The sequence below is a fragment of the Vulpes vulpes genome, chromosome 7, assembly GCF_048418805.1.
Source record: "Vulpes vulpes isolate BD-2025 chromosome 7, VulVul3, whole genome shotgun sequence".
Lineage (NCBI taxonomy): Eukaryota > Metazoa > Chordata > Mammalia > Carnivora > Canidae > Vulpes > Vulpes vulpes.
The window spans coordinates 72,593,177-72,605,685 of NC_132786.1; the positions used below are offsets into that span (position 1 = coordinate 72,593,177).

Consider the following 12,509-nt stretch of genomic DNA (forward strand, 5'->3'; position numbering starts at 1 on the left):
CTGAGTTGACACTCTAATGTTCTGTGGAATTCTTCTGTAATATTCCTTTATCAAAATACCAAAGTTTAATATCTTAAAGTGGTCCCTCCCCTAAGACAACCAAAATTCTTGCTCCTCCTTCTTGTTTATTAGTGAGTGGCTGGAGATTCAAAAACAAATTTAAAATCCAACCAGAATTATTATGTGATTCCTTTCCATCAATTTTAAAACACTATGTTATTTGAAATAAGCCTGTTAATGGTTGAACACTTTAAAACTGAGCACAAGGTTCTGAAACAAGAACAATAGCAATAACCCCAACAAAAATAATAAACAATAGTTGTGACAGTGAGAGTTGAAATGTGGTTTCTTTAGTTAGGCCTTTGTCAGGCCTACTATATAGTCAATCTCATTACTGATGGTTATGTAAGTCCATAATTCCATAAACACAGAAAAGAGCCTGAAATATGTTGTATATAATAATCTAGCCAGTTTTCCATAGGAAAACATACATATATATATAAAAAATAAGGCTGGTATAGACTCTAAGAAATCAGGCTAAATCTAGAAAAAACCAGACAGTGGTTGCTGTTTTTAAATCAAGTTAAATAAACTTTAAACAAAGTTGAAACTGGATCTGAAATACTAGGTTTTATGTGTTAGTACTTATCGGCAAATAAGTCCTTATATTTAAATTATATTAAAAATATCTAACAGGCAAATATGACATTCTGAAGAACGGTACCAAGAAAGCTATAGTTCCTGCCCTTTAGAAATACAGATATAAAGAATATCTGGGGAAAAGTGGGGCAGGTAAGGGAGAAATCCCCCCGCCCTCACTATTCTTTTTCTTTACCCCCATGAGAAATAAACTAAGTATCAGCTTGCAAACAGAGTGAGAAGCAATCACAGGATAACACAATCCATGCAATACACCAGCAGTAGAGGAACTCCAGCCCAGCACAGACAACCAGGCAATAAGCTGACTCTGGCCATGGAACTCTCAAACCTTTCCCAGGTTCACTTGCAATTAAGAAACAGGCATGATCCAGGACACAAGAACTAATTAGAAATTAGAGGAATAACTGTTCTTCCAACCACAGGTCTTGGTAGGGACTTGTCACAGGTGATCCCTGTCACCTGTCAGACATGGTTGCCTCATTACCAAGAAACAGAAGGAAAAGCAAAGTGACCAAAGAACTCACCATCCACTCAGGCACGTGAAAAGCTGAGGTGCCCTCATTACTGTCCCACTTCTCCATAGTTCAGGCTTGGGTAATATATGTCCTGAAGCAAAAGGGAAAACTGGTTTGGAAATGCCAGGGTTTTTTGAGTGCCCCAAAGCAGAACCAAACCTAGTGATTCACAAATTCACAATATCTAGCTGAATCTGCATCCCCTTTCAAAGTGACTTTCTATTCAAATTAAGATCATTAGTCAACCGCCTGACAAGTCCCTTACTGGCCGGCTTCAAACCTTCTCCTTTCACTCAAAATCAGAGCTGATGTAAGGTTCTGCACCCAGGCACTGAACTTCCCACAGGACACTCACTGTTTAATGCTACCCAAACACACAACCCCCGCCTCCCCAGTAGGGACTTTCTGCAGCAACAGTCAGGCTTCCTCTCTTTCCCTGTGTGTAAGGAAGGCACTTGTTAATTTTCTCCCGCCCCTCAGGACACGTCACTGGAGGTGCTGATACCAAGATCAATAAGGATCGAGGTCAAGAAGGCACTCCCATTTCTCAAGAGTTGCTTGATTTGGATCAGCTCAGTAAACAGGCGTTTCCTTGAAATCAAGAGTTCCTTATGGTTTTCAAGTTTAAACAACTATGCAGAACTTCCCCATCTGCTCACACCGGGGATCTGGCACCAAACTCAGGCATATCTCAAGCTAAATTCTTATTTACAAGGGAGATTTGATTCGGATAGTGCCAGGGAAGATCTCTTGCAAAATCAGAAATTAGAAGCTCTGGAGAATGTTCTGGGACCACAGCTCCCTCTGCTGGCCCTCTGTGCTATATACACAAAGGCCCCAGAGCCTTGGGCTGGGGAAGCAATGTAGGTGCCAACTATAAACCAGCTTGTTCCCTGAGGCTAGTCAGGAGCTACCAGTGTGTTCAGAAGCAGCCAAGGTTTCAATAAAGTCCCTATCCAAAGTGGGGTTTGGGTTTGGGGAAGAAACAGGATGCCAACACAGTAGCCCAAACACTATCACCTTTAAGGGACCTCAGGAGCTCTTCCCTCCTTAAGTTCCTATGCCAGCTGCCTCCTCCATACTTCAGAAGTTTGGAAACAAGACAAAACTAAAAGTAGCCTAACCTCTTTTACCTGCTCTGCTCATTCCTAGAGTATATTATCCAGTAAGAATACCATAGATTTCAGGCACAAAGTAAGCCCAATGAGATATGCCTGCTTTGGTCCCTTTCAAGGACCAGAGACTCTTTCAGAGTTAAGTCCATTTGCAGAGGATAATTTTTTAGAGCTGATGGTTATGATATTAAAATTAGGATTATTGGTTCATTGCCCCTTAGTGCCTTCACTGGTTAAGAGAATGATCCATGTGGAATGAAGAGGAAGGTAATGTTGAGGGGAAGAGGTATCGTTAAGATGCCAGAGAAGGCAGAATTCAAATATCTGACCTGGATGTTTAGACTAGAAAGAAAGGCAGGTGAAAACAGAAGGGGACTGACTGTTGGACCCTGTGAATGCAGAAGGATCAAAGGATGAGAGATCACAGGGCAGGTAGATATCAGATGCAGTAAGAAGAGAGAACAGCAGGGGTGCCCCAGTGGCTCAGTCAGTTAAGCCTTTGACTCCTGATTTTGGCTCAGGTCATGATCTCAGGGTCATGAGTTCAAGCCCCAAGTTGGGTGTGGAGTCTGCTTAAGATTTTCTCTCCCCCCCCCCCCAAGAAAAGATTTTCTCTCTCCCTATCCTGCTGCCGTGCCCACCCACCTCTAAAAAAATTTAAAAAAGAAAAATGAAAAAAGAAAGAAAAACAAACATCAAAGGTAGAAGTAAAGGAAGCTATCATCACAGAGGGGCTATGGAGTGATGCCAAGATATAGAAGGTTGACGAGATGCAGAAGCAACAGGCCCTCTGGGGTCAGAGTGTCGATTCTGATAAATCCTTAGTTGAGCCACCTCCAGTTATTGTCCTCTTGTCTTCCTCTTAATCCAAACTTCTTAACAGAATGAGAAATTAACCTTTGCTGCCTAAATTTCCAATGGTATCTTTCATCTGTACTTTAAATGCAATGTATTCCAAATCAAAATGATTGCTCCATCCTTCCTCCCCTCCCCAACCCTCCAAACAAGTTTCTTCTCACTTTTCTACCTCTATTCCCTCAGTCAGCCAAATATAAACCTCAGTCATCTTTGATTTCTTTCCTTTCCCTAGTCCCTAGAACAATCCGTTGCCAGTTATTTTTTTTTTTTAAGATTTATTTATTTATTCATTCAGAGAGAGTGAGAGAGAGGCAGAGACACAGGCAGAGGGAGAAGCAGGCTCCATGCAGGAAGCCCGATGTGGGACTTGATCCCAGATCTCCAGGATCACACCCCCGGCTGTAGGCGGCGCTAAACCGCTGCGCCACCGGGGCTGCCCGCCAGTTATTTTTTTTAAAAGATTTTATTTATTTATACATGAGAGACAGAGAGGGAGAGGAAGAGAGGCAGGGGGGCAGGCTACATGCAGGGAGCCCGATGTGGGATTCGATTCCAGAACTCCAGGATCATGCCCTGGGCCGAAGGCAGGCGCTAAACCCACCCAGGGATCCCCCGTTGCCAGTTATTTTTGAACCCTTTTCCAAGCCTGTTATCTGTCCCTCTCTATCCATTTTCACTACCTTCTAAAAACCCTCTATAATGTCTTTCCAGGATGGTCTTCCTCTCCATATCCCAGTACATACTCCATCCCTAGGAAAGCTGAACAGCCCACTATTTCCTGAATGTGAAGACCACATAGCACAGCAGCTAAGACCTTGGTTTGGGAATTAAACAGACCCGGGGAGAATACGGACTCTGCCCTTTACTTAACCTCCCACTCCTCCAGTTTTCCAATCTGTATAGTGGAATAATAATAATAATAATAGTAATAATAATAGCCACCTCACACAACTGAAGCAAGGATTTAAAAAGTGTGTATACACTAAGGGCTTACTAAATGATGGCTCTTACTTATGTCATTATTATGCTGTGTCCTTTCCCACCTCATGCCTTTGCTCATGCCATTTTCCCAAATTAAAATGCATCCATTCTGCCTTCCCTTCTGTTAATTTGACTTATGCAAATTCCTCAAGTTCAACTCAAATGATAGTACTGCCATGGAACCTAACCTAGAAAAAACAACCTCCCTTTCCTCTAGTATTGGTCTTTGGTCACATCACTGTTTTCAGCCTTTCTCATGTTAAAGTTAATGCATCTGTGTGTTGTCTCTCATCAGATTACAGGCTTTTTCAAGTGCTTAGTCAGTTTGATTTGCCCACAGTGTCTGGTACACAGTAAGGGCTTAAGAAATTATCATATTTTGTATGCTGTATGTACACCTTACAGTACTTTGGGGGGACTTGCATAATCAGTGTGTTCAATATATTTATGTCCATTTTATTGAACCTGGAATGTTATTTTACATATGCAGGGATTTAGTTATACTATTGCCTACAGTTATGACTTATTTGTGGTGAGTCCTTAATAGGGTTTTAATCCTTAATTATATTATCTCTGCAGGAATATATAATCCACTTTCCATTGCTTGATCTGCATCAATTGTAATCCATTATGATCTGCATCATAATAAAGCTTTTAGGAACAAATCAAGGCCAAAAGAGTGGAGTCCAACCCTAAAAATATTTCAGTGATCAGCAAATTACTAGATTACTAGTGGTCTTGTAGATGTTTTCTACATAATCGGTTATTTAAGTAATAGAAGATGATTGCACTCATGGTAAATGTCAAAACATGGAAGAAAATGACTTAAAGAAGATGGGTGGGAATATAAGAATAAGCACAAATAAAATATATCAATTTTGCAGGCTAAACTATCATATTAGTTGTGACTTTTTAAAAAATTAAAAAAAAATAAATTTTATTTATTTAAGAGAAAGTGAGAGCACAGGAGTGTAGGGAAATGGTGGGGGGGGGGGGAGGGTAGTGAGAAGAGAAAGTCTCAAGCAATTCTGCGCTGAGCACACTAAGCACAGAGTCAATGTGGGGATCATCTCACAACCCTGAGATCAGGACCTGAGCTAAAACCAAGAGTCCAACTGACTGGGCTACCGAGGCACTCCTGTTTGTTTGGGTTTTTTTACTGTAAGTTTTAACTAAAGTAGATTTCCTTTACAAACTGTAGCTTTACTACACCATTCTGCCATGACTGTGAAACAAAAACACAACAGGAGCTGTTATTACATTTGGGAACTAAAAGTCTAGTAACTGAGTGGGGCTGTATGCAGCAGGAGGCATGGGTGTAAGAACTAATTATATAGTTGTTTTCGATCTAATTTCATTTTACTATACTGTGCCTTAGAAGATACACCAACAGCAGGAGGAGTAAGAGAACTGCACATGGTTATCTATAATAAGCACTCTTCCCATTTAGGTGAGAAGTTTGCAACCTTAGAAGAAAAAAAGTTACTCAAACTACATTTGTATCTATGGCCTTCAAACTTTACAAAAATTGACCAAGTGTGTGAACAGCTCAAAGGAATCTCATTTGCACTCCAAGAAGAACAACTTGGAGCTGTCTGTGCCAGTTGTGCTTCTGCCAGTGGTGATTTGATAGCAGCATTGTTAATGAAAGTAAGCCAGGTGACTTGCCAGAGTTGAGTATATGTTTGGCCAGAAGAGAAAAAAACAAGTCAATATTTCCAGGGGGTCAAAGTCAAAAAGAACCACACAGTGGTAAAGAAGTAACTGCAATGGCAGAACAGGTTTAAATAAGAGGTGATAAATCTGGAACCTAGAAAGTCACAGGGCACAGGGCAAAGAATACATGAATATGACCCAATTCTCTATTCCTGGCTTGTTTCTAATGGTTTTATTAGATGTTGGCAAGTCACCTAATTACTTTCTTCCTCAACTTCCTCATTATAAACCAAGGGGGAGGTGGTGTATAGTGGACTGTGGGAAGGAACCAGTTCTGACATTCAGTATTTCTAAGCTGTCTGGTTTCTCTGAGGCTATAAGAAAAAAATGGTAACTAGGTCCTTAGTCACCTAAGTTACAGCTTATTGTAAAGGCTTGGATTCTTAATCTCCTGAGTTCAAAGTCCCATCTGGTCAGTTATGAGGCTGGCTGGAATTGCCTTAGGTCTCCTTTGCCCCCTGCAAACCTGAAGTGCTAATGCTATCATAGCAAATGGGATTGTTGAATTCTCCCCCTACCTACAACCTAAATGTTAAGCATCCTCTCAATATCTTAAGACTCACATCCCACAGGTATTTTAGACTCCACACAGAGGCACCATCATTACTGCTAAAACTACAGGTTTTGGAGCTAGACAGGCATGGGTTTAAAGGCTAGCTCCACCACCTACTATCTGTGTGTATCTTTACATAAAGATATAACTATATAAGCTATATAACTTTTTGAACCCTTGCTTCCTTAACTGTAAAACAGGATAATAATGCCTTCCTCACACTAATGTTATCAAAATTAAATAATACATAGAAATATACAAAAAGAGCAATGAAGTTATTTTGTCCAAAACCATAGTAGAGTCATATCAGACTGAATCTTGACTCACACTTACTAACTGTAACTTTAGGCAAATTACTTATCCTTTCAGTGCCTCAGTTTTCTCATTTGTAAGATGAGGATATTGAAAGTATCTACTTTATTGAGAGGATCAAATAAATTTATATATATATATATATAAATTATTTTATAATAATAAAATAAATTTACATACACATACACATATATATATCACTTAGAACAGTGCCTGGAACTTCTCAGTGCTATTTATTATGAATTATTATTATTATTATGAATATAACATGTTTATTCCTTTTTTTTTTAAACATTTATTTATTTATGATAGAGAGAGAGAGAGTCAGAGACACAGGAAGAGGGAGAAGCAGGCTCCATGCCGGGAGCCTGACGTGGGACTCGATCCCGGGACTCCAGGATCGCGCCCTGGGCCAAAGGCAGGCGCCAAACCACTGAGCCACCCAGGGATCCCCAACATGTTTATTCCTGAACACACTCAAATCCATCTTCTACATGATGAATTCATTCAATCAAACCATAGATATTTATTGGGTGCCTATTATGTGTCAGCCAGCATAGAAAGACAGTCCCTGCTCTCATGGTGCTTACCATCAGGCAATTAAATAATTACAGTAAAAATATGAAAAATTACCAGGTAAATACAGGGTACTATGTGATATATGGCAAAGGTGCTAATCACACACATTGGGAATGAGGAGTTCCATTTAAGCTAAAAGGTAAAGAATAATTAGGGGGTATCTGGTGTGTATTTGGCAGGGAGGAGTATCAAGAAGAGTATAATATCTCTTGCGCTCTGTCCTTTCTTCTTCATACCAGCTGTCTAAAGCCTGACTATCAACACATCTATCTAAATCAGTGCTTCATAAACTTGAATGTGCCTATGAATTATTTGGAGATCTTGTTAAAATGCTGATTTAGGTCCCAATATTCTACATTTTTGTTTAAAGATCTAGTTGAGAGAGAGAAAGAGGAAAGGGCAGAGGGAGAGAGAGAATCCTGAAGCAGACTCTCCACTGAGTGAGAAGCAAGACATGGGGCTTGATCCCAGTACCCTGGGATCATGACCCAGACATACTCAACCACTGAGCTGCCCAGGCGTCCCCATAGTGGGCCAGTTAACCAACTGAGCCAATCAGGTACCCCCCAAGATTCTACATCTTTCACAGCTCTCACATGATGCCAATAATGCTGGGACTACACTTTGACAAGGGCCTAGATAATTCCATCCCTATACAGCCTACTTCAATTTGTTAAATCAATTTATATATGATTATCATCAGCCCAATCATTTAAAAATCTGATCACATCACTTCCTTGTTCATAATGCCTCAAAAGCTCCCCACGGTCTTCAAAATAAAATCCAAATTTCTTAGCATGACATATAAGACCCTGCAGGACTCAACTTGTGCATACCTCCTATGCCTCAGCTCTCTGAATTTCCCCATATCCCCACTATGAACATACACATCCCTTTCAAAATTTAGCTTAGCTGTAATTTCTTTCAGTAGACGTTTCCAGCTTCTGGTCTAGGTTAAGAACCAATTCTATGAGTTACTGAGTAATTTCCCAGATTGATCATTTGTTTCCAACTAGAGCTGCAAGCAATTTGAGGGCAGAGATTATATGTCTTATTCCTTCATTCCAAGTGCCTAGCATATAGTAATCAACTAATGAAGACATGCTTAATGAAAAAAAATGACTTAAAGAATAGTTAGATCAGAGTAAAGCCTCAATTGAATAAAATACAGGATAGGCACGTAAAGGGTAAATAGAAAAGGGACTCAAGTATGACTAAGAACTGACAAAACCATAAATAGAAATGTCACTATAACAAAATTCTGTACCTCCCTGCCACTGACTAATCCAATCACTGTTTCTCAGATAAATAATTAAGCAATACAGAGACTACAGTACACTAAAGCAGGCACCACGCCACCTTTTCCACTCCCTGTTAAGCCGTCTAGATTCTGGGGGTGGAGTGTGGAATGTAAATCTTCAATCTCCCTGACACAGCGAATAGAGCTCCATTCAGGTCAAAGTTCAGTTTGCTGCAGTTAGCACCTCTAGCTCAAACTGTCCTCAAAGAGAGGTCAAGCTAAAACTTGAAAACATCTTAAACTTGAGGACAATCAGAATAAGAGTGGGAAGAAATTTATCACAGACTGGAGGGGCATGGGGTACAGGAGAGTGGGAAGGGAGTAGGGTAAAATACTGAAACATAATGCCATTAAACAAACATAGAATGTGGACTTATTATATCTTTCAATTTTTAAGTAAATTTTTTATGGAAGTGTAATTAACCTCCAAAAAAATACACCAATAAAAATATTATAGTTCAATAAAATTTCAAAGGTCAACACATCTATGTAACCACTACCCAGATAAAGAAATACTGGGTTACTAGCATAGGAGATCTTTCCTCATATCCCCTCTCAGGCATTACCCTCACTTCTCCCTATAGGTCATGCCTATACTGATTCCTATCACCACTGATCTGTTTTGCCTACTTTTGAACCTGATATAAATATCATTTTTTGCTCAATACATTTCTAAGAGTTATCCAACTCAGCTGCATTTAGCAGTTCATTTATTTTTATTACCAGAAAGTATCTCATCACATGAATATTTATAATTTATTGACTTCATTCTCCTGTTGAAGACTTTTCAGTTTGAGGGCCATAACAAACTGATGTTGCTATGAGCATTCTTGTATTTGTTGTATGGTGCCCATGTGAAGATATTTCCGGTTGGTTATTTATCGAGGTGTGTAAATTGCTGGGCTATAGGGTATGCATATGTTCAAGCTATGGAGGTAATGCTAAGCAATTTTCCAAAGTACTTATACTAATTTCTACTCCTACCAGCAGGGTATCAGTGTTCTAGTTGCTTCATATTCCTGCCAGTGCTTACTTTTGTTGGCCTGTTTACAGTTTAGGCATTCTAGGTAATGATACTACATTGTGATTTTAATCTGCATCTCATAGCCGCCACTATTATCACCACTGAGCACAATTTTGTTTTTGTGTTTTTGGGCCTTTATTATGTTGAGGTATAATTCCTCTATATCCATTTTGTTGAGAGCTTTTATCATGAATGGATGTTTAATTTTGTCAAATTCTCTTTCTGCATCTATTGAGATGATCATATGATTTTTAATCCTTCATTTTGTTAATATGGTGTATCACAGTGACTGAGTTGTGGATGTTGCACCATCCTTGCACCTCTGGAATATATTCCACTTAATCATGATGTATGATTGTTTTAATGTATTACTGAATTTGACTTGCTAATATTTTGTTGAGGATTTCTGAATCTATGTTCGCCATGAATATTGGTGTATAACATTTTTTTTGTATGTGTGATAAAATATACATAAGATTTGCCATTTTAACCATTAAAAAAAATTTTTTTTTAAGTAGACTCCATGCCCAACATGGGGCTCAAACTCACAACCCTGAGATCAAGAGATGCATGCTCTACTGACTGAGCCAGGCAGGAGGCCCCACCATTTTAAAGTGTACAATTCAGTGGCATTAAATACATTCACACTGTTGGGCAACCAGAACCACCATCCATCTCCAGAACTTTTTCATTATCCCAAATTGAAACTCTACACTCATTAAAGAATAACTTCCCATTTTCCCCTTTCCCCAGCCCCTGGTAACCACTATTCTACTTTCTATATCTTTGAATTTGACTATTACACGTATCTCATACAAGTAGAATCATACAATATTTGTCTTTTGTATTTGGCTTATTTCACTTGGTATAATGTTTTTAAGGTCCATCCATATTGTAGCATGTCTCAGAATTTCACTCCTTTTTTAGGGCCAAATGACAATATTCCATTGTATGTATATACCATATTTTGTTTATCCACCTTCCATCCACCGGTGGACATTTGAGTTGTTTCCAACCTTTTGGCTATTTTTTTTAAAGACTTTATTTATTTATTCATGAGAAACACAGAGAGAGGCAGAGGCAGAGGCATAGGCAGAGGGAGAAGCAGGCTCCTCACAGCCTGATGTGAGACTCAATCCTGGAACCCAGAATCATGACCTGAGCAAAAGGCAGATGCTCAATCATTTAGCCACCCAGACACCTCCATTTTGGCTATTTTAAATAGTGCTGCTATGAACATAGGTGTGCAAATACCTGTTCACGGCCCTACTTTCAATTCTTTGGGGTACATACCCAGAAGTGGAATTTCTGGATCATATTGTAATTTATTTTTTTGAGGAACTAAAACCCATATTGTGCTTTCCATAGAAGCTGCACCATTTTACATTCCCATCAGCAAAGCACAAGGGTTGTAACTTGAAGAAACTTGGTATACTGGCACACTTTTATCTGCTTATTGGCCATTTGGATATTCTTTTATGTGGAGTCACTTTTCAAATCTTTTGCCTGTTTTTCTATTGAATTGTCAGCCTTTTCCTTATTGATTTATATGAGCTATTTATATATTCTGGTTATGAGTCTTTTCTAAACATTTCTGACTCTGTGGCTTGCTTTTCCTTTCTTACTATTGTCTTTTTTTTAAACTTTTGATTTTGAAATAAGTTTAGACTTAGAACAATTAGCAAAAACAGTATAGAGAGTTCCCATATACACTTTGCCCAAGTTCCATTGATTTAACATCTTGTAAAACCAGGTCAATTACAAAAATTAAGAAATTAACATTGGTACAATACTATTAACTAAACCACAGACTTTATTTGGATTTTTCAAGTTCTTCCATGAATGTCCTTTTTCAGTTGCAAGATCCAGTCCAGGATCCCTCACTGCACTTAGTTGTCATGTCTCCTTAATCCCCTACAATCTATGATAAATCCTCAGTTCTTCCTTGTTTTTCATGACCCTGACAACAGTAGTTGACTGAATCTTGGAATAAAACTATGCAGTGACCAGATAAAAAAAAAAAATTTTTTTTAATTAAAAACTCAATGTATATTACCTACTCATCTCTTTTGATTAATTTTTAGTCCCCCCTCAGTCTTATTGACATATATTGTATTAACATAATGATTTGACATATGTATATATTGCAAAATGACTGTCACAGTAAGTTTAGTTAACATCTATGTGGTAACCACATCCTTATGTGGTTACAAATATTTTTTCTTGTGGTATTATCCATTTATCTCTCTTGGTTATTTTTTTAGTAGAGACACCAACTCTATTAATTAGTAAAATGATTTTATTTGGCAGGTAGTTTTCTTGTTTGTGACTTTTTTTTAATTTTTAAAAATTTATTTAAATTCAGTTAATTGACAGTGTATTATTAGTTTTATAGGTAGAGTTCAGTGATTCATCAGTCTTATAAAACCCAGTGCTCATTACATCACATGCCCTCCTTAATGTCCACCACCCAGTCACCCTATCCCCCCATCCCTCTAGCAACCTTCAGCTTGTTTCCTATGATTAAGAATCTCTTATGGGGGGGGGGGGGCAAAAAAAAAAAAAAGAATCTCTTATGGTTTGTCTCTCTCTCTCTGATTGCAACTTGTTTTATTTCTTCCTCTTTCCTGATGCTCCTGTTTTGTTTCTTAAATTCCACATATGAATGAAACTATATGATAATTGTCTTTCTCTGATTGACTTATTTTGTTTAGCATAATACCTTCTAGGTCCATCCACTTTGTTGCAAATGGCAAGATTTCATTTTTTGATGGCTGAGTAGTATTCCATGTGTATATATACCACATTTATCCATTCATCTGTCGATGGGCACTTGAGCTCTTTTCATCCATAGTTTGACTATAGTTCATGACTTTTTTTAAAAGATTTTATTTAT

The 12,509-nt window shown here is 38.5% G+C and overlaps 1 protein-coding gene across 7 annotated transcripts in view; it reads right to left on the bottom strand.

The window, feature by feature from the left end:
- The window catches only part of AHCYL2 (adenosylhomocysteinase like 2), a 162,547-nt gene that overhangs the window by 52,960 nt on the left and 97,078 nt on the right, over nt 1–12,509 (bottom strand). Inside the window, exons 1-2 of one of the 7 annotated variants that reach the window (XM_026010805.2) lie at nt 1,531–1,622; nt 1,185–1,266 (exon numbers count right to left, since the gene is read on the bottom strand). The exons of 3 other annotated variants lie outside the window; for them this stretch is intronic. In XM_026010805.2, the coding sequence (XP_025866590.1) occupies nt 1,185–1,241 (57 nt within the window). In that variant the 5' untranslated portion in view covers nt 1,242–1,266; nt 1,531–1,622. Of the gene's footprint in view, nt 1–1,184; nt 1,366–1,530; nt 1,623–12,509 lie in introns of those variants that run through there. 3 more of the 7 variants (XM_072764083.1, XM_072764084.1, XM_026010803.2) reach the window with 3 other exon arrangements.